A 23148-nucleotide genomic window follows, 5' to 3' on the forward strand; every position below is an offset into this window, starting at 1 on the left:
TTGTGGGTAGCAGTGTATTTTTGGCAGTACAGGTTTGATGGACTGAAGGGCCTCTTCTGTACTGTATATTTGTATGATTCTATATCCTGTTCACAAAAAGCAGAACAAATCAAAAGCAGCCTATTATTGCCCCATCAGTCTACTCTCGAAATTCAGTAAAGTGATGGAAAGTGTCATTGTAATGACATGGCTGCATGGTTGCTTTTAGATTTGCTTTTTAATTCCAGATTTCACTATGTCACATTGGGATTTAAATCCACGTCCCAGAATATTACCTTGGAATTCAGGATTGCTAGTCCTGTGACACTATTACTACACCGCCACCTCTCATTTATCAACTCTCTCTGTTAGCTTATCAAAAAAACCCCAGCAGGGTAGTTAAATATGAGTCACCTTAACAAAACTATGTGGACGTCTTTAATTAGCTCACAATAACTCAAATAACTATTAACTTTGTCCCAGATTAGCTTTTCAAAAAGCTTCCCCACATTAGAGTAACCCGGTAACTGCTGGGTTTATCTTTCCATGCTGTATTCACAGCTTCTCCGGTCTTCAACAATCTGAAGACCGGAGAAGAATTTCATGTCCACTTCTGTGGTCAATCACTCATCATCAATCCAATGCGGAAATATTTTGGCATCAGTCTTGATTGTCTTATCACATTGACCGACCAGCAGCATCTCCAGAAGACCAGATTCAGTCAAGATGAAAGTGAAGCTCATACAGAAACTGGTGGGTACTACTTGAGGCAAGAGGGCCATTGCAATATGCACTGCTTCACTTACCCTGTTCTATCCAACAGCAGAGCACTGCTGGTCAACTGGCTGAGGAGCCGCTACACAATATCAATTCAAATTTTTGTGGATATCAACCTCCAAGAAGATATGAAGATTATTTCTGGACATTGAGACCAACAGCTGGAATCCCTTCCCGTGCTATCACATATTAAACCGCTTGATTACCGCAGGAAACTAAATCCCTCAAAATAACCTCACAGTGAATGAAGCAGTCTTATTGACCCAAACTTCAACATAAACCACATGCTCATCTGGAATCTTGTCATTCTTACTGCAACATAATCTCATCCAACAAGCATGTGACAGCCCCACTCTCAATGATGAACCCTCTGGCTGACTGTAACCTGGTAAGCAACCTGTATGATAAAGGCTCAGGTTTCAATCTTTCATGGAAAACCTGGAAACTATCCACCTCTTAAGGACAGACCAGGGAGAGGTTGACCATGAGTGGAACATAAGCAGCAGTTCAAATTGTGATCATGGACATTCAGGTCAGACCATTGCCCACATACTGAACTCCTGCCGAATATGATCCATTCCCATAACCTCAACATTGAAGTGTCACTGTTTCTCCAGCCTGTTACTTTTAGTGCAGGTGGGGAGGTGTCCTAAACAAGTGAGTAAGCAGCATAGAAGGCATGAACGATTAGTGGTAATGGGGTTGGACAGGGTGACATTGAGTGAGGAGAGATGTTATGAGCATTAGCAAGTGTGGTGGAGCATGAGCCCTGCTGGGAAGTGAGTCCAGTGTCAGAGATAGACTGAATGTGAGGCATTGTAGAGAAAATGTGCCACTTATACTGGCACAGTGGCAAAGTTCATTGACCTTCTTCATATATTTCAGTGCATTACTTCAGATGAGCCTGACATCGATGGTGGGCAAGTTGTCGGAGGGAATCCTCAGGGACAGGATTAACATGTATTTGGAAAGGCAAGGACTGATTAGGGATAGTCAACATGGCTTTATGCTTGAGAAATCATTTTTCATTAACTTGATTGAGTTTTTGAAGAAGTAACGAAGAGGATTGATGAGGGCAGAATGGTGGATGTGATCTATATGGACTTCAGTAAGGCATTTAACAAGGTTCCTCATGATAGACTGGTTAACAAGGTTAGATCACATGGAATAAAAGGGGAACTAGCTATGTGGATACAGAACTGGCTTGAAGGTAGAAGACAGAGGGTGGTGGTGGTGGTGGGTTGCTTTTCAGACTGTAAGTCTGTGACCAGTGGTGTGCCACAAGGATCAGTGCCAGGTCCACTGCTTTTTGTCATTTATATAAGTTATTTGGATGGGAACATTGGAGATATGGTTAGTAAGTTTGAGATGACACCAAACTTTGAGGCGTAGTGGACAGTAAAGAAGGTTACCTCAGAATACAACGGGATCTTGATCAGATGGACCAATAGGCCAAGGAGTGGCAGACAAAGTTTAATTTTTGATAAATGTGAGATGCTGCATTTTGGAAAGGCAAATCAGAGCCGGACTTATACACTTAATGGTGAGATCCTGGGGAGTGCTGTTGACCAAAGAGACCTTGGAGTGCAGGTTCATAGTTCCTTGAAAGTGGAATCATAGGTAGATAGGATAGTGATGAAGGCGTTTGGTATGCTTTCCTTTATTGGGCAGAGCATTGAGTATAGCAGTTGGGAGGTCATGTTGTGGCTGTACAGGACATTGGTTAGGCCACTTGTAGAATACTGCATGCAGTTTTGGTCTCCCTGCTTTGGAAGGATGTTATGAATAGTGAAAGGGTTCAGGAAAGATTTACAATAATGTTGCCAGGGTTGGAGGGTTGGAACTATAGGAATAGACTGGGGATATTTTCCCTGGAGCATCAGAGGCTGAGGGGTGACCTTATAGAGGTTTATAAAATCATGAAGGGCATGGCTAGGGTAAATAGACAAGGTCTTTTTCCCAGGGTGGATGAGTCCAGAACTAGAGGGCACAGGTTTAGGGTGAGAGGGGAAAGATTTAAAAGGGACCTAAGGGGCAACTTTTTCACACAGAAGGTGGTGCGTGTATGGAATGAGCTGCCAGAGGAAGTGGTGGAGGCTGGTACAATTAAAACATTAACACCACACAGCTGGATGGGTATGTGAATAGGAAGGGTTTAGAGGGATATGGGCCAAATGCTGGCAAGTAGAATTAGATTTATTTACGAGATCTGGTCTGCATGGATGAGTTGGACCAAAGGTTCTGTTTCTGTGCTGTATAACTCTATGACTCTGACTTTTTAGCTGACCCTGCATTAACCTGGGTGGTAAACTCAGTCCAGCTGGCATGATCTGTTGTTAAACCCTTTCTACTCATCCTGGGGGAGGTTCACTTCCTGCCCATGCACTACCCCACCCAGCAGGACCTGCCTGCAAAGCGAGGTGCTAACTTATACATTGCTGTCATGTCTGGGGCAAAAGTTAAGAACCGTGCGTGGCCCCTCCAGACTAACAGTGCTTGTCTGGGTGGACAATGGACTTTAACCAATAGTGCTACTCCAGGGATGGAGAGCTGTGATATCCCAGTTATGGCGCATTGTTCCAGGTACAGTGGAATGGAGCTAGACAAAATGAGAGGGGCACTGTGGTGGGGTAGGTACTTAACAAGGTGCATTTTTTAAGATATGGCAAGAAATCCTCTCAAGGAGAGAAGCCTTCCATGAAACCTATTGAACCTGACACTTAGCCTAAAAAAATGTAAGACTGAGCCCTTGTACTCGGTTGTGCATGGCACATTTTAAAATTTGCAGAGCACTTAAAACTTGGATATATTGCAAACTGTGAGTGATAGATTTCAAGAGTGCATTGTCAGTATAATGGCATGGATGGACCTGTGGCAGATAAAAGTAAATGCAGAGATTTGAACGCAAGAATGAAGGAAAGTGACAAAGAATAAAGGGCATAATTTTGAAGTGGGGGCATGAATAGAGAGACTTGACAGAATGTCTGCACAAATTGGGTAGCAGACCAACGTTAGTGAAACTTATGGGATCTTGGTCTTTATAAAGAGTGGAATGTGTGTACAAAAACAAAGAACCTTTCACAAAACACTGGTTTGACCTCAGCAGAAGTAATGTCCAATTCTAAGCATTTAAGAAGGACATGGAGGCTTTTGTGGAGGCTGCAGAAAAGGGTTTTGATTGAAGCAGACAGATTAGAGAGGCTGAGATTGTTCTCCTGAGAGAAGAGAAAGCTTAGAGGAGTTTTCATGTAGTTTAGTCAGGGTCATTAGAGAGAAATTGTCCCCTGTGGAGTAAGGATGAAAACCAGTGGACATAAGTTGGAGTGATTGACCAAACAATGAGCGGTGATCTGAAAGAAGTTTATTTAGCAGCAAGTAGTTAGGATCAGGAATGTACTGCCTGAAGGATGGGTGGAAGCACATTTGACTTTAGCTTTCAAGATAACGAAAAGGAAATCTGTGGAGGGTTGCAGGGAATAAGTGGAGGTATGCGACTGGCTGAACTGGTGTTGTAGTGAGACAGTAAATATTCAGCAGGTCAATTGTGCTTCCTTCTATGCTGTTCTATTGTTCTATAATTCTATCAGTCATAAAAAAGATGAAGGTTGAGTAACTTCTGTCAGAAAGGAGGAACAGGCTTCCTAGTGAGAAAACAAAACTGATCATGATAGAAGCAAAACGAAAGTTAGCCTGGGTCTCTTTGAGTTTGAAAATTAGTGCTTGATGCAGGAAAATTTGATGTACGCTACCTTCTTCCAGGAGATGAGAATTGTGACTGTTTGAAAGACAGAAATATCTTCCCATGTGAAAATAAAATCTGAAGGTGTGCAGGTTTATGCAATCAGGAAGCAAGGAACCTCTCCAGTAGTTGTTGTGTAGTTTGGAGTAGACATTTTAGCTCACCTCCCAGAAAATCACCAGCAGTAGTTGCTTTGAACTCCAGCAAAATTAATGTTGTCTCCTGCTCTTTGGAGATTCAGTGCTGAATGCTGACATGGACATTGAGGTGGGCCCCACTTTGTTAAAATTGACCAGATGATTGATGAGTACCAAGGATTTGTGAAAACATCAAGGTTTGTTTTGCACATTGCTGTGACTGCCTTAATCAACTAAAAAAGTTGCAGAGATTAAATACGTAGGTTATGGAAGCAATGATCAATATTAAATTGGATAAATATAAGGTATACCATATTTAAAAAAGAAATGCAATATGTAGAGATATATGAGTAAAGATGTAAGTGAACATTATTAGATAGAAACATGTTTGTACCATTTTTACAAGATCGCTGTAACTTGTCCCCTGAAGTCTGTGTTGAAGTGGGTCTGGACATAAGGAGAGTGTTAATTCACAGAAATTCTAATGCTCTTCCACTGAGATCATTAAGAAGGACTGTGAGAACCTCGATGAAAAGTCACCCCATTTTCTGGAATGATGGAATCATTCTTTGGTTGCGCAGTTACCTAGAATATCTGTGCAATCAAGTAGAGTGTGAAGGTAAGATTGGATGAGGTAAAATTAGTTTTTTTTAAATTGACTAGTGTAGGCCTACACAGGTAGTTCTTGTATAAAGCATAGTTTGGCAGCGCTATTCGGCTATAATGTCACTGAAGAATTAGGGAACAGGATTTTTGAGAACACTTACCTATACTTGCAGTAGAGCGATTCCAGTGTGATTGTTTTGCACACTTTGTTCTGCACATGCGCTGAAATCTCTGAGCCGTTCTGCTCATGCGCTGATGTCAATTACTGTCAGAGCCTGTGAGAGGGTCAGTACTATACACTGAGTGACTTCATCTCAAAAATTAAACTATTGAATGTTTATTGTTCTCCCTCTGAGACAAGAATATTCCTGTATAATTCCTGAATAAGGTCTGTTATCTCCTGCAGGACTGCATTACTCTTATATATACCATATGCATTTATTATTTGTTATTGTACCTGCATATCCCACAATCTAAACCAACAAGAAACAATCTGAAAGACAATCAACCACCACCATCCACTTCTGCAAACATAACTGCATCTGAAGGTGGCGATGATGATGACCCTCTGTCCCTGCATTAACAATAGTTTTACAATTTAATGTGTTAAACTTACTTTTGTTTCATTAATAAATATGATTTGAACCTCATTCAGGATGTGCTATACTTTATGTTCAGCGTTTGGGCGATGTTTGACCGATCACAATTGTTATTTGTTGCTGATCTGCCCCTCACCTCACTTTTCCCATCAGCCCCATTATTTCTATTAAGCAGGGTTTCACTGGAATGCACTGACAGTGTTACAGGAAAAGTACCTGTAACCTCTAGAGTTCCCAACAAGTAGAGACAATCTCATTCATTCTTTTCTTTGAGTGCTTGTCAGGCTGAATCCTGATAAAGCCTATCCAGGAACTGAACTAGGTGCCTTTGTCACTGGGTAAGGAATTGACTGCTTAAGGATGAGATAAGAATACATTTCTTCACTTAGATAGTTAAGAACCTTTGCACTTTCTTATCCTAGAATGCTGTGGATGCTCACGTTATTGAAGCAAGCGATATGGTGTTAGGGCAGGAAAGTGGATTGAAGTGAATGGATCAGGCATTTTCAATGGAGCAGACTTGAGAAGCCCAATGGTGTACTGTTGCTGTTATTTCTTATGATGGTTGTTATATGTATCTGGAATTTGGAAAAAGAAACCAATTTTTTTTCTAAATTAGAGAAAGTATTAAAAATGAACCTGATTCAGTACTTAATCAAAATTATACCTACTTGGATATTTAGTTGTCTCTAACAGAGATTCAGTGGATTGATTTGAATCTATGATATGGCGAACTGGTCAAGACTTAGCAGGACAAATGGGCCTCATTCATTTCACACTTACTTATACACTCTTTAACTGTCAGTTTTCAGAACTGTATGAGCCATCTATATTGGGAAAATATTACCTAAAATCTGTCATCACTGCATTTAGGTGAGTACAAGAGCGTTTTTAAAATAACCTTGTATAATTCTGAGTCAGTTTAGTTCTGTTTACTAATTTTCAGATTTATTAAGCAAAGTATAATCCAGAAATAATCGCTAAGTAGATGTTTTGTTAAAAATCACCAGTTTATGGTGTACAGGTAAATATTTCATGATGCACAAATTCATGTCTCTGTATTGGAAGTGGTTAATTCTACTCTGGTAACTTAGACTTCTTCTGAATGCATTCCTTCTGCTGTTTTACAGGGCTTAGCCCTGCATTAGCTGTGTTTCATAGAATATAGAACAGTATAGCACCTTCGGCCTATGATGTTGTACCAAGTGTTTATCTTAATTTAAGAACAACCTAACCTACACATCTCTCAATTTACATCCATCCATGTGCTTGTCTAGCAGTTGCTTAATTGTCCCTAATGTCTCTGACTCTACTACAACCGCTTGCCATGCATTCCACACATCCATTACCCTCTGTGTAAAGAATCTACCTCTGACATCTCCCCTATACCTTCCTCCAATCACCTTAAAATTATGACCCCTCGTGACAGCCATTTCTGCCCCGGGGAAAAACCTCTGGCTATCTACTGTACCTATATCTCTCATTACCTTGTACACCTCTATCAAGTCACTTCTCTTCCTTCTTCTGTCAAAAGTGTGAAAAGCCCTAACTCACTCAACCTCTCTTCATAAGACATCAACTTATCTTCATAAGACAATTTCCTGTAGGGAATTTATCTATGTAGGGAATACATGATACTTATGTAGGGAATACATGCATGACAGACTCTCGAGGTATCATGGGGCTCCCAGCACCAGTTTATACTTCCCAGTGTGACTGGATCAGGAAATTTGACTGTTGGAATTGTGAAAATTAGAAATTAAGAAATTATTTGGCATTTTCACAGTGTACCTTTTAAAATACTATTCTATTGCATTTGTCTGGAAAGTGACTATCGTATAAAGTATCATGTCATATCATGTGTGTTCTACCCTATGCCAGATGCTTGCCTCATTGAAAGTCATTGTTTCATCTTATGACATTTACATGGCAGTTTTTTTTTTGTTGATGATGGTTTACCATTGCCTTCCACTTTCAGGGGTAAGACAAAGAAGACCTTAAGTCTACCTCAGCTGGAATGGAAATCAATCTCACACAATGTTGAGTCACACGCTAGTCAACTGACTGAACTGGGACCTCATCCATAAAGTGCAATACTTACAAATTGTGTTGTTTCTGTGAAATGCTTAAGAGGCACGATTATATGTCACTTAGATGTTTCTCTTTGAGCAAATTTATCATTACAAAGTGATTATTATAGCAAAGTAATAGAACTCAAATGTTTTCAATTCAAGCCATTTAATTAGAAGGCTTAACAAGCCCTCTTGTGGTGCAGTAGTAGTGTCCCTAGCCCTGGGCTGGGATACCTGGGTTCAAGTCCCAGCTGCTCCAGAGGTGTGTCATCACTAAACAGGCTGATTAGAAAAAAAATGGTTAAATAAAAAAGGCACAGTGGTAGTGTCCCTACCCCTCACCTTGGAGCTGCTTAACTGGCACTTCAGAGGCTGGGAGCAATGCAAGAATGAAGCAGGCTTCTGAACTCAGTTGAAGCCAATCTGTGTCCATCCAGAAGGTGGATTAATTGGAGATAGCCATAATTATGCAAATAATACCAGACCAGAAAATTGGCAAGGATTAGAGGTCAGTGTTGTGGTCCACAGAAAACCTGCTCCCTCACCACCAGAAGCCTGGAGGAAGAACGCCTCATCTTCCGTCTCGGAACACTTCAACCCCAGGGCATCAATGTGGACTTCAACAGTTTCCTCATTCCTCCTTCCCCCACCTCACCCCAGTTCCAAACTTCCAGCTCAGAACTGTCCCCATGACTTGTCCTACCTGCCTATTTTCTTTTCAACCTATCGACTCCACCCTCCCCCTGCCCCTGACCTATCACCTTCATCCCCTCCCCCACTCACCTATTGTACTCTATGCTACTTTCTCCCCACCCCCACACTCCTCTCATTTATCTCTCCACCCCTCAGGCACTCTTCCTATATTCCTGATGAAAGGCTTTTGCCTGAAACATCGATTTTACTGCTCCTTGGATGCTGCCTAAGCTGCTGTGCTTTTCCAGCACCACTCTAAGCTAGAATCTGTTTTCCTGCATCTGCGATCATTGTTTTTACCGTGCTAAAGGTTCAGCCCATTTTTGCAAAACAGACATCCCATGCTCTAGAAACAAACCAGAATATTTAACTGCAATTAAAATACTCCAAATGCACAATAATTACATTCTATATGAGACAAATATCACATCTACTAGGGTCATTTTTCTGTGTCTATAGTACAAAGTGATGACTGGCAGGTATTGCAGAAAATTTACCTAGTTTTATCAATATAAGAAAATTAATAAGTTTTCCAAATTGAGAGATGTTAAGACACTAAATTGATAATATATTCACACTTCCTCTACATACTACAAGTCAATGATTCCATTGGGTAGTACTTTGTGTTGATCTCATTTCTTTGTGAGAGCATTTTCTTCTCGCATCAGCAGTACTGTACTTCCAGACTCGAGTGTTTACTGTTGCCTACTTCAGAAACCAACTGGGCCATTTCACTCCATCCCAAGCCTGGGATTTCTGCCTTTGCAGCTTAGCCTCTTTTTCTGGATTACATTCCATCAATACTGTACTCCAGCCCTGGCTTTACTTACTGCTTCACACATATTGAGCTCAATCTTGATTACAGCTACTTACTGCTGGGCCTGAGGTTGTGGATCCAAATAAGTGGCAAGAGAATGACCTGATTTTTTTGTTGGCCTTCATGAATAATAGTTTCCATGATTCAACCCCTTCTCTCTCTCACACACACAGACACAGAGACACAAACACGCACATACGTGTATACACACACACGCACACACATATTTTTGTGGACAATTTCTGTGACTGTTGAAGAGTTGAAATTCCAAATTTGTTTATAACACTTCCTGGAAAGGGAAAGGAATAGAGCCACACAAAAATGATGCAAAAGGGAGAGAGGGAAACAGGAGGAGTGCATGAGACACATAGTTTTAGAAAGCAATAAAAAGATTGAGAAAAAAGTGCAGAAATCAACTAAGAGTGAGGTGATATTGAGAGAAACTCAAATAGAGTGGGGAGAGAGTGGTAAAGTGGAAGGTAAAGGTGAAAATAGAAGGAGCATGTGCAGGGAGATTCAATATGTGCCCAATTCTTAAAGCTCAGTATCAGGGGCATGACAGTGGAACATGTGTGGCCAGCATTTGATCTCACCAGTTTCCATGTCAATTTTATTTTACAATTTTATATATGTGAACGCTCTGAGATATTTTCTCTTCTGTTGTTGTTGCAGTGAAGGAGAAGAAGGGCTTCGGGCATATTATTGGAGTAAGTTCTCAGCTCCAGAGAATGTAGCACACTACATCAAAAATGCAACCACATCAAACTTGCAACAAGTCAATGGCAAAAAGCTGAAAGTGCCCATGCTGAACTCTTCTGAAGAGATATCCTCCACCGAAGAAGATTTTGATGTTTACACAGTTGAGCTGTTTGGTAGTATTTTTATACACTTCATTTGAAGATTTGTGCAGTTCAGTCTATTGGTTCTCATCCATGTACATTTTTTCGAGTAATCGCTGTTTTTTCTACTTTTTGCAGCTTCAGGATCTGAAGAATATGACTTGACAGTAAAGTCAGGTAAGGATGTTTTAAATCTACTGTTATTTTAGGTGTATATATTCCATTGACAGACATAAATATTCGTTCATATACATGGGTGATCCCATTGCGATTACATGAAGGCTGATTTGAATTTTGTGAAGATTGCAGATGATGGTCTGGGATCATTGGTGGGCTACTCATATATTTGCAGTGGTCACAAGCAACTGATCAGAGTTGGATCAGGGCAAGGAAGGATAAGATTTTGAGTGGCTGTTGCACAACCTTAGAACATTGATGAATATATCTCTTAAAAAGAAATGTTCATTTCACTTGGAACACTTAGTTGTTGGTGCAAACATTAATGCACTGAAGCATAGGATGTTAAAGACAAGAGCTTTGAGGGTCAGTGACAATGTTGGAAATCCTAGTAGTGCAAGTGAAGTCTCCTTCTCCTCACATTGTACTGGAATCCCTGCACAGACTTGAAAACAAACCCAAATGAGAAAAAGCTTAAGTGCTAAATGCTGTAGACAAGAATTCATTGCTGTAGGAATTCAACAACATTTCAAGGACATCAAGGATTAGAATTTATCTTGGTAATTCAAACTCTCTGTGTTAGTCCTTACCTCACTTTTCTTCCTCACTGCTGTACTTCAAACTTTCCATTCTTCCATTTTACTTCTTCTTCAATCACAGCAAGTCACTGCACTATTTTACATTGTTGCTGCATACACCTGCAGCTGATGCTCCTAAACCGCATGCACATAGTAAACTGTATACTTGGTCAAATCTGCAAGGCCCTTTATTCTTCTGCCAACCACTTCCATATTCTTTATTGGTGGGACTTTTTGCACATGAAAAACTCCCTAGCCTTCTCTGAACTTATAACTTTGCCTTCTTAGCAGTCTTGGTGGACATGCTGAGCAACATATGATTCATGTTCAAACTCTTGCACCTTTGTTTTTGCAGGACAAATGGGCTCACAATGCAAAGGGAGATACTCAGACTGCATCGCATACCTAAAGCAGGAATCTCCACTTTTTATTAAATGATAAAGCTCAGGAGTCATGGCAATGGCAAAGCTAGAGGAACATTCATCAGGGTTTTCAGTTTTTTTATTTTACTATTTCTGTTTCCTTTGAAAACATACATTCAAGCATTCTCGTACAGTTCATGATCTCTTTCCCTGACATATGCACCCTATTTCTTCATGTTTCGGTAGATTTGTCGCATCATTTATATTCAAAGAGAAGGCTGGAAGGGGAATAGCCTGCCAGAAGAAGTACCATCACTTGCTCCATTCTTCACAATCAACAGACTATTGACATGGATAGTGAGCTAGTGGGGAGATACAAGGTGATTCATAAAGCCAAGTGACTGCAATGCACTGACCAGAGGAAAGGAAATTCTGCTGAGGTGTAGAATACAGAGATAGCGATTTCAGAAGTCCAGCCTACAAAAAGGAACTTCTTGATATCAGTGACAATTATTGGAGTCATTGGGCAGATTGCCTGGGTGCTGCTGCAGCAATGTGTTTGAGAGGATGAAGGTTACAGTTTCCTATACACACATGCACATGGACACACATATACACAGACGCACACACAGACACCCACACACACCCTTACAGACACACACACTCCCACATGCGCCCCCTCACAGACCTAAGACACTCTACACTCACTATACATACACACATACACTTTCTCACACTCGCAACCCCCAACCCAGACAGACGGACACACACAGACAGACAAAGACCCACATGCACGCATATATTTAGTGGGGTAAACTTGTACTTTCAGTGTTACATTGTACTTTGCTCAAAAACTGCATGAATTCATGTAGAACTCCGTTATCTCACTTTTTAGATTAGAATCAATCTAAACATCATGGCATAGACAGAGAACACAGGGGGCTAACACCTTCATCATATTGTCTAGCTAACACCATTGTTAACAGCTAACCTGAGAATGCAACTTTTTAAAAAAAGGTTTTGTGATTTACACATGAAAGAAGTGAAACTATCATGGTAATCAAACAGATGAAAGACTTAACAGACAATCAATTTTTCAATGTATAATTTCAGTTACATCACACTGTAAATTTTTGCTATAAATTCTGTGTGTTAGGATGGAGCCAAAGTTCAATAGTGCAATACCTTAGCAGGGATGACAGTGGAGGAACAATGACAGATATTCCTGTGTATAATGCAGAAGATGCAAGATCAGTTCATTCCAAAAAGGAGGAAAGATCCTAGGATGAGGCATGGTTGGCCGTGGCTGATGAGGGAAGTTAAGAAACATATGAAGTTAAAAGAGAAAAAGTATAACATAGCAAAAATAAGTGGGAAAATGGAGGACTAGGAAGCCTTTAAAGAACAACAGAGGATTACGAAGAAGGAAATACGCAGAGAAAAAATGAGGTACGAAGGTAAACTGCCAAAAATATAAAGGAGGATAGTAAAAGTTTTTTTAGGTATGTGAAAGGCAAAAAAATGGTTAAGACTAAAATTGGCTTCTTGAAGACAGAAACAGGGGAATATATTATGGGGAACAAATAAATGGCAGAAGAATTGAATTGGTACTTCAGACCTGTGTTCACTGGGGAAGACACAAGCAATCTCCCTGAGGTAACAGTGGCTGAAGGACCTGAACTTAAGGGAATTTATATTTGCCAGGAATTGGTTTTGGAGAGACTGTTAGGTCTGAAGGTTGATAAGTCCCCGGGGCCTGTTGGTCTACATTCCAGGGTACTGAAGGAGGTGGCTCGAGAAATCGTGGATGCGTTGATGATTATTTTCCAGAGTTCGATACATTCAGGATGAGTTGCTGCGGATTGGAGGGTGGCTAGTGTTGTACCACTTTTTAAGAAAGGTGGGAGAGAGAAAGCAGAAAATTATAGACCAGTTAGTCTGATCTCAGTGGTGGGAAAGATGCTGGAGTCGATTATAAAGGATGAAAGTATGACACATCTGGATAGTAGTAACAGGATAGGTCAGAGTCAGCATGGATTTATGAAGGGGAAATCATGCTTGACTAATCTTCTGGAATTTTTTGAGGATGTAACACTGAAGATGGACGAGGGAGATCCAGTAGATGTAATGTACCTGGACTTTCAGAAAGCTTTTGAAAAAGTCCCACATAGGAGGTTAGTGAGCAAAATTAGGGCGCATGGTAGTGGGGCAAAGTACTAACTTGGTTGGCTGATAGGAAACAAAGAGTAGTGATAAACTGCTCCATTTCGGAATGGCAGGCAGTGACCAGTCAGGTACTGCAGGGATCAGTGTGGGGACCACAGCTTTTTACAATATATGCTAATGATATAGAAGATGGTATTATTAATAACAGTAGCACATTTGCTGATGATACTAAGCTGGGTGGCAGGGTGAAATGTGAGGAGGATGTTAAGAGATTACAGGGTGACCTGGACAAGTTAGGTGAGTGGTCAGATGCATGGCAGATGCAGTTTAATGTGGATAAATGTATGGTTATCCACTTTGGTGGCAAGAACAGGAAGGCCGATTACTACCTAAATGGAATCAATTTAGGTAAAGGGGCAGTACAAAGAGATCTGGGTGTTCTTGTACACCAGTCAATAAAGGTAAGCATGCAGGTACAGCAGGTAGTGAAGAAGGCTAATAGCATGCTGGCCTTCATAACAAGAGGGATTGAGTTTAGATGCAAAGAGGTTCTTCTGCAGCTGTACAGGGCCCTGGCGAGACCACACCTGGAGTACTGTGTGCAGTTCTGGTCTCCAAAATTGAGGAAAGACATTCTGGCTATTGAGGGAGTGCAACATAGGTTCACGAGGTCAATTCCTGGAATGGCGGGATTACCTTACACTGAAAGACTGGAGCAACTGGGCTTGTATACCCTTGAGTTTAGAAGACTGAGAGGGGGTCTGATTGTGACATATAAGGTTATTTAAGGATTGGAGGCAGGAAACATGTTTCCGCTGATGGGTGAGTGCCGAACCAGAGGACACAGCTTAAAAATACGGGGTAGACCATTTAGGACAGAGATGCAGAGAAACTTCTTCACCCAGAGAGTGGTTGCTGTGTGGTTGCTCTGCCCAGAGGGCAATGGAGGCCCAGTCTCTGGATTCATTTAAGAAAGAGTTGGATAGAGCTCTCAAGGATAGTGGAATCAAGGGTTATGGAGATAAGGCAGGAACAGGATTCTGATTAAGGATGATCAGCCATGATCATATTGAATGGTGGTGCAGGCTCAAAGGGCAGAATGGCCTACTCCTGCACCTATTGTCTATTGTCTATTGAGCCCTCCACTATCATCTGATGAAGGAGCGATGCTCCAAAAGCTAGTGCTTCCAATTAATCCTGCTGGACTATAACCTGGTGTTGTGTGATTTTTAACTTTGTACACCCCAGTCCAACACCGGCATCTCCAAATCATGACTATAGCTTCAAGTTGTGCATCATGTTGGCCAGTAACATTAGCACTTTGAAGTTTACCATGGAGCCCTATCACCAGCACCTTGTTATACTGTGTTTGGGTCTAATTCTGTTTGCTCTGTCAAGTTAATGCTGATAGAATTTATTGAAATTTTTTGCAAACACTCCTTTTTGTACATTTTGCTGTATACACACAATCTTTTCACACAGTTAGAACTTCTGTTCACTTCCATTATCATCATCATCATTACACATGTTTCTGATGTTAATCACATTACATTGTCTTCAGTTTTTAACAGCTCATCATCGGAATTTCAGGATATGGAAGTCTTAACAAATAAAAAACAAAGAAGTTTTATTCCCATTTTAAGCTTTTTTTTCCTTTTGCTTCTTTAGTTTTCTCTTTCCAATATGCAATGTCCTTTTATTGTCACATATACTCCAGTGTAGGAGTACAGTGAAAAGCTTTCACAATGTCTGCCCTCTTTTGGCAACCTCTTAGGTACAAATACCTTGGTACAATTCTTGGATACAGGAGAAGACTGAAATTGGTAGCATTTCTTATGGAGCTGAAAAATAAGTTAAAAATAGGACAACATTAAAGGATTGATATTGCAGCAAGGTAGGAAATTTCAAATAGACATTACAGTATAGCAGCTCAGCACAAGGCCTCTACATGTGGTCTGACCACCCATTTTGAGAGTAAACTTTTCCCTAAATTTGTGCTACTCTTAAATCAGTCATGGGAAGGTTCCCTAGGGTGATCCTGGGGGAATACTGATTGACTTGTTAGTCTCCCTACGGACTTATGACTGGTCTCCTCTTGGTATTGGTGCAGGCAAACATCAGACATTTTGGATGTGGAATTATTGCTGTCAACACATATAATCCTATTGCAAACTAAAGCACAGTGGAGCACTACCACATTGTCGCTGCAATAACCTTTTTTATCATAGTTATAAAGGAGCATAACACCTCATGTTGTAGCTGAAAACATTAAATGAGACATTCCCAATTTTGAAATATTCTAACCATTGATATTGTTATTCTCCCATTATTTTGCACATTCACATCTTTAATATTTCCATCTTACCAGAGAAACTTGCAGTGCTTTATAGATTTTGTCTTTGTCTATTTGAGAACTTTGAATTGTCAACTCTAACTCTGTCATTAGTCACACAACACCAGCGTATTGTCCAACAGGCTTACTTGAAATCATAAGCTTTCAGAGTGCTGCTCCTTCACCAAGTGGAGTTATCTGACAAAGGAGCAGTACTCCAAAAGCTTGTGATTTCAAATAAACTTGTTGGACAATAACCTGGTTTTATGTGACTTCTGACTTTGTCCACCCCAGTCCAACACCAGCACCTCCACATCATAACTTAAACAATGCAATATTTTTCAACTAATGTAACGTAATCCTTCATTAGCTCTGACATAGACAACACCATAATATGGCCATTGACACTTTTATTGAAAACATAATGTGTATTTTTAAAATATATCTCCAATCTGCTTAATAACAATGAATAATATTGCACTACATCAAACCACAATCGATAAGTGTCATTAATTATCTCCAAAACTCCATTTCTTTGGTTTGCAACATTAATTAGTTAATGCTGTTGATTCTGACTGATCACAAACTGGTTGCCGCATTAACTACTTAACAGAGGCTGCACTTCACAAAGTAAAAACTATGAGGCACTATGTGACAGCTCTGAGATAAAGTAATGCCAGTCCTTTTCTTTGGGATAGTAAGTTGGTGTAATCATGCTGTGAATTTGAGTGCACAAAATAGGAAATTTCAACCAAACTGCAACATAAAAACTGAAGTTTTTATTTAATCTTTATTATTAATAATATTTAATTATTAATAATATCTGATTGGTGTGCTGTTTATTTAATTTTGATAATTGATGAAGTTTTCCATCCTCTGAATCATTGTACAATCTCCAATGTACAATTGAAGGTACATGTCAAAACCCGATGGAAGTCCTGAAGTGCGGACTTAAGTGGGAAGTTTATACTTCTGATGGGAAGTGGCTGTGCTCCCCACAAATGGTACCAGCTGAGTTTGAGTTGGACACATCAGTGTAGATTCAGGGTACATACCTGGACAGTTTACAAAGCGATTGATAGATTAAAATCTTGTCTAACAGATGAGTAACTCCATGTTCCCTCCTGAATGCCCTGACTACCTGCTGACCATCTCTCCCCCAACCCAAATTGACTTGACTACAACCCATCCCAGGTCCTCCTAACTGACCATCTGACTACCTACCAGCTTGATGTGACTAACTCCTTGACATGATCTAATCCACTGCTCCCACCTAAGCAATCCTGTCCTGACTACCCACTCACCCACAAATCTATCTCACCCATCACTTCACCCTACCGAACTACCCACTCATCCTACTTCTTGCCTACTTATCCCCATCTATTCATTCACCCACACACCCAATTACCTGTTCATTCACTGACCAATCACACACAAATTCACTTACAATCATATTGAATTTAGCAAATGTCAGCAATGTCGTAAAAAGGGGTGTGTCTTGTCTTCTCCTGAATTGACTCACCTCTGATAGAGTTTCCTGAGAGATGCTGCACTGCACCTTTCTTTAACAGGTAGAATCAGAACAGTCTGGAGCTAAACGGAAAATCTCTGTGTGGTGGTATTAATTTGCATGTGATTGCTGCTGCTTTGAAGGTCTGAACAAATATAACATTTAATTAGTAAGGGCGAATAGCTGAGACTCACCACTCACTATTTGCCAATTCACCTTCCTCTTTGAGCTATGTCAGCATGTAAATTGTGTATTTTTGAAAATGTAACCCTGATTGTGCACTAGAGATTCTCAATGAGCTGCCACTGGTTGAGAAAGTATGAAGAACATTTCCTATTGCTTTCTAAATGACAAATAGACTTATCATCTCTCTTTTGTTCTTCTGTGTGTTAGAGTCCCCCGAGAGCCATGGAGCTGATATTATCTCCACCCTCCATCAATATGTCACTCTATGCAGTCAAAAGGTCATTGATGGCATCTACAGATCTGAACATCAAATCAAAATCATGAAAAACCTCACAATTTTTAAAACGTTACTTTAAAAGCTTTCTCCCATGGTGATCCCATTTCGTGGCTTCAACATTGTTATAACTCCAATATGAGAATAGTGAGCCCAGTGTTCACAGGAAAGACCCATGAGAGCAGAGGGTGCAGAAGAGTGAACCTGTGAGAGCCGGGCTGGGCTGTGCTGGGCTGGGCCAGGCCAGGCCAGGCTGGGATGGACTGGGATGGGCTGGGACAGATGGACGGGCCGGGCAGGGCTGGGCTGGTACGGACTGGGATGGGCTGTGCTGGGCTGGGCTGGGCCGGGGGTGCTGGGCAGGGCCAGGCTGGGTTGGACTAGGATAAGGTGCTAAGCTACAAAGCAGCCGTTGTAGTCTCTGAGCTTGAATCTGAAGAATTTCAGCTTGCAACTCCACTTGGGCTCCTAACCAGACCTCTCCACTTTGAGAATTCCTATTTTAGGAAATTAGTGAGCCTTAATTAATTTTCCATGATTATGATATGGATCTCACGTGTTATATTATCATAACCGCTGTGAGAGACTGGTAAATTCTGTTTACATTTTAAACCATACTCCCTCTGCTTATTGATGTAGGTGCTTAAGTTGTTTTTTAAGCTAGTGGAAATAATTTATTGTGTAGCAATATGCTTAGCATGCAGTCAGTGCAAGTACAGTACAAAGCACTCAGGTCTCAAACAGGGTTAGAGAGTTTTTCAAAATTCTGGAATTTCCTTCGGACATCTTCACATAGGCTGACTTTCCCTTAGCAGAAAATTGGCAGTACATTCATTTGCCAGTAGTTGCCTGAATGTTGTTCTGGAATTCAGTGACCAATGGAGAGAACCATTGAGGAAACATCCAATTATCATTTCCTGCAGGAATTGATCATTTGGGTCAATCTATACTTTTAAAAGGACTAGTTCAATATCCATTAAGAACTAGAATTAAAGCTTACAAATGCTGCTTAATAGGAGTATTGAGTGTTTCATTTCAAAATGGGAAGTTGTGAAAAATGTTATTGTTCCATGAAGGAGATCACTGGGTTTATAGGAGAAAGATCAGTCTTTTATGCTCAGGTATTTAGATTTCCACTGGTTCTTATGACTTTTTTTGAATTAATAAAATCTTATTATTTTCAATGTCATATAGTTCAAAACATTGATTTTATGGGCTGTAGGAGTTTTTATTTCAGGTTGTCTTTCAGCTTGTGGATTTCTGCATGAAAATCATAACCTTTTAGAAAGCCAGTATTTGCAGCCTACAAGTGAGATTGGGGTTGGGATGTTGGGGGAGGGGGGTGGGGGGTTGGGATTGGTTGATTTGTGCTGAGCAGATTGAAATAACTCCAAGAAAAACTTAAACCTGATAGTGTATGGTTGACCAGCTTCCCAGGATAGTGCACCTCTGAAGGGTTCATGCAAGTGAACAAACCAGCATTTGTAAATTGCCAAATGTATCAGTCCCTGATGAAGAAGTTAGTGATTCCAGACAGGGTTTAAAAGGAAACATGCAGCACCATGAATGTGAAAAATGTAGAAATCTATTACCAGGCTATTTATTAATTTATTAGTAAGCTATAACACTTAGCCATTTTTGTTTATAGCTGCAAGGCAGTATGGCTGCTTAGATGTTGAACAGTTTTAAATGATAAGGAAATTTGACCTCGGTGACTAAAATTCTTGCTTTACTTGGCCCTTTGCTTATAGTATGTGTATCTCCTTCAATCTTTTTGCTTTAAATAGGGTATTGCACCTTTTTGGCATTTTAAATTATCCTTACAATTTGATCACATTATAAACTAATGTAATTATGTTTCGTGTTGCTCTGTAAGATTTACTTCTCTCATTTTGCAGCAATTTCTTTTGATCTATACGCAAAACCAGGCAACAATCGGACACTGACATTGACACTCCCAAAGAGATCCTATTACCAGTGGCGGCTCCGAGTTCCAGCAGGCCATATTGTACACTTAGTGATCCTGACCCTACATGGGGCAATTCCAGGAAACTGTGCAATCCATAAACTATCAGCCTATGATTTCCTACTTCCTGTACAGAACAAAATAATAACACGGTAAGGCATTAGGCATTTGGTGTTAATTACTTTCAATACAGTGAAACCATATGTTCATGCCACAATGGTGATAAATTATCTTCTAGCTTCAACATTTGTTTCCTTAAAGGAGTAAATGTGGCATTTTACCTTTGTTTGTCTGACTTCTGGTGTTTAATGAAAAGTAAGTGTAGTAGTGCGACAAACAATCAGTTTAGATTGGAAGCTAAACTGAGACCACAACCTAAATAAAACTTTCAGTTGGCTTGTCATGCAACAGTCCCAAGTCTAACTGTATCATTCCTGGTTATAGTTAATGAATCATGTTTCTGTATTTGCACCAGGAATCCTAAGCAAAACACTAACACAAATGTTGATGATGTTGTCAGGGGTTCTTGTGACGAGTGAGCCACTGTAAGTGCCAATCAATGGAAACATCAATTGCATGGGTTTGATGGTAGCTGATCTGGAGAACCTCTGAGAAAAATCCTGAGCAAAATTGCTTTCATAGTTCATGTTTGGATCATGTAGGTTTTTATGTGAAGCGATTTGTTTGTGGAAACACATGCATAAATGTACTGAAATTTAAACATTTTCAGTTCTTTATAACCACATGATCCAAAGTACAGAGAACTGTTATGAAACCATGAAAATTTGAAGACTGTTCATAAACTTCAGGTGTCATTGAGAAGGGTCTGAAATGTTTGATTAAGAGCGCCTATTCCCAGCCAAGATTAAAAGAAAATGTTGACTGTTCACACATTTCCAGCAGTATTGGAGCAGGAGCCTTCATAACAGAAACAGTCCAACAAACCATACAGGCAGTCATGGAATAGATTGGTTAAAATAAAAAGTACCTCTTTTAGAGTAATGGCTGTTGTATTCCGTGTTTAAGGACCCCCAAAGCCGCTGTGATAGCTACTGAGAGAAGGTAATTGTGTAAGATAAGTGAGGAAGCAGGATTCCAGATGGGGTGGGAAGGGGAAGAAGCTAAGTGTGTGAGGGAAAGGATACCAAGTGGATGTGGGTATACATGGTAATGATACTGGGATAGTAATCCAGAAACCCTGAGCTAAAGTCTGAGACCATGGGTCCAAATCTCAACATAGTAGAGAGTGAAATTCAGTTTCAACATAAACCTGGAATAAAAATGAACCAACCCTAATGGTGACAATGTAGCCACCATTGACTGTTGTTCTTTTTTAAAAAAAAATCTGATTTACTAATATACTTTCAAGAATGAAATCTGCCATTCTTAGCTGATATGGCCTCCGTAAGTTTCTGGGTAGTTAGGGATAGTAGTAATTGTTGGCCTAGCCAGCATTGCTAATGAGTCAAAGAGTCATAGAGATGTACAGCACAGAAACAGACCCTTTGGTCCAACTCACCCATTCTGATCAGATATCCCAACCTAATCTGACCCCACTTGCTAGTAGCTGGCCCATATCCCTCCAAACCCTTCCTATTCATATACCCATCAAGATGCTTTTTAAATGTCACCATTGTACTAGCCCCACCACTTCCTTTGGCAGCTCACCCTCTGCATCAAAAGTTGCCCCTTAGGTCCCTTTTATATCTTTCCCCTCTTACCATATGATCTGGTATATACATTTTTGCAAAATAACTGTGCTCCAAGTACTTTAGACAGTGTTATTGTTAAATGTTTATGGAAAATATAGTTTAGGTTCAAGTTTTAGTTCTTCATCTTTCAGATTCTTGAAAGTGAATAATTCTTCAATGCAATTTTTCTAACAAAAATGCATAAATTAGAGAAACTTCTCCCAAATCACCACTCAAATAAGTCTAAATTTAGCAAATTCTTCATGTTGAATAAACAAAACGCATTTTTTTTTCAGTTGGTGTGGTTCGCCTGTAACTTGGAATCCTCCAGTTATCAGATTGACTTCATCAGGCAATGTGATGTTGGTGACGTTTTCCTCAAATGTACCAAGAGTTGGTTCTGTATTTAAAGCATATTTTGAGGCTGTTCGAAAAAGAGGTAGTTTTTTATAATAATATTCACTTGATACATCAGAATTGATTAATGCTGAAAAAAACAAGATACTGATCAAACATTTTGTTTGCAAATCATCAAGATAGATGCAAGAGTATCAAATTTCAAAAGGAACAACAATTTATATGCATCAGGGTAGAATTCCAAAACCCATATCTCATAGAGTATAAATTTTTGCTCCCTTTGCGATTTGGTATTTTTACGTTTGTCTGATGAATGCAAGACTAAAGCCCTAATAACATGTCTCTTAGCAATAATAAAATATTATTTGAAAAGTATTTTGAGTGATATAATGAATATCAGGTCTTCTGATTTTATTTAAATTTCAACCTTAAATTGAACCAGTAGGTGGACAAAATAGACTTCTTTGTGCCCATTGCAGCTAAACGTTGTTAATATTGTGGGAGGTTACAGAATCATACAGCACAGAAACAGACCCTTTGGTCCAACTCATTCACATTGCCCAGACACCCCAATAAGACCTAGTCCCATCTGCCAGCATTTAGCCCACATTGCTCTCAACCCTTCCTATTCATATACCTAGGAGAAAGTGAGGACTGCAGATGATGGAGATCAGAGTTGGAGAGTGCGGTGCTGGAATAGCACAGCAGGTCAGGTAGCATCCGAGGAACAGGAGAGTCGATGTTTCAAGCATAAACCCTTCATCAGGAAGAGCATATGCTCAAAACATCCCTCTTCTGCTCCTTGGATGCTGCCTGACTGGCTGTGCTTTTCTAGCATCACACTCTTCGACTCTATTCATATACCTATACAGACGCCTTTTAAATGTTGTAATTGTACCTACCTCCACCACTTCTTCTGACAGCTTGATCTATTCCCACACCACCCTCTGCATGAAAATTTTACCCTTTTTAAATCTTTCCCCACTCATCTTAAACCTATGTCCTCTAATTTTGGACTCCCCCACCCTAGGAAAAAGACCTTGGATATTTACCCTATCCGTGCCCCTCATGATTTTTATAAACTTCTATCAAGTTTATATGAGGTCACCCCTCATTAGCCAACACTCCAGAGAAAAAAGCCTCAGCCTATTCAGCCTCGTCCTCTAGCTCGAAACCTTCTGTCCCAGCCAAAGTGATTTAGTCTAATATTTGTTTGCTTTCAAAATTCAACACTGGGCAAAAAGTCTAATAAGATTGAGAGGGGAGACTGGAGTGAATTTTCTCAGCTTTA

The 23148-nt window shown here is 40.1% G+C and overlaps 1 protein-coding gene across 2 annotated transcripts in view; it reads left to right on the forward strand.

The window, feature by feature from the left end:
- The window catches only part of LOC140486345 (suppressor of tumorigenicity 14 protein homolog), a 77387-nt gene that overhangs the window by 13883 nt on the left and 40356 nt on the right, over positions 1-23148 (forward strand). The window contains exons 4-8 of one of the 2 annotated variants that reach the window (XM_072585349.1): positions 6643-6710; positions 10092-10291; positions 10397-10435; positions 19742-19961; positions 21797-21939. In XM_072585349.1, the coding sequence (XP_072441450.1) occupies positions 6643-6710; positions 10092-10291; positions 10397-10435; positions 19742-19961; positions 21797-21939 (670 nt within the window). The remainder of the gene's footprint in view (positions 1-6642; positions 6711-10091; positions 10292-10396; positions 10436-19741; positions 19962-21796; positions 21940-23148) is intronic. The other variant, XM_072585350.1, reaches the window with a different exon arrangement.

Source organism: Chiloscyllium punctatum, chromosome 15, assembly GCF_047496795.1.
Source record: "Chiloscyllium punctatum isolate Juve2018m chromosome 15, sChiPun1.3, whole genome shotgun sequence".
Taxonomy (NCBI): domain Eukaryota; kingdom Metazoa; phylum Chordata; class Chondrichthyes; order Orectolobiformes; family Hemiscylliidae; genus Chiloscyllium; species Chiloscyllium punctatum.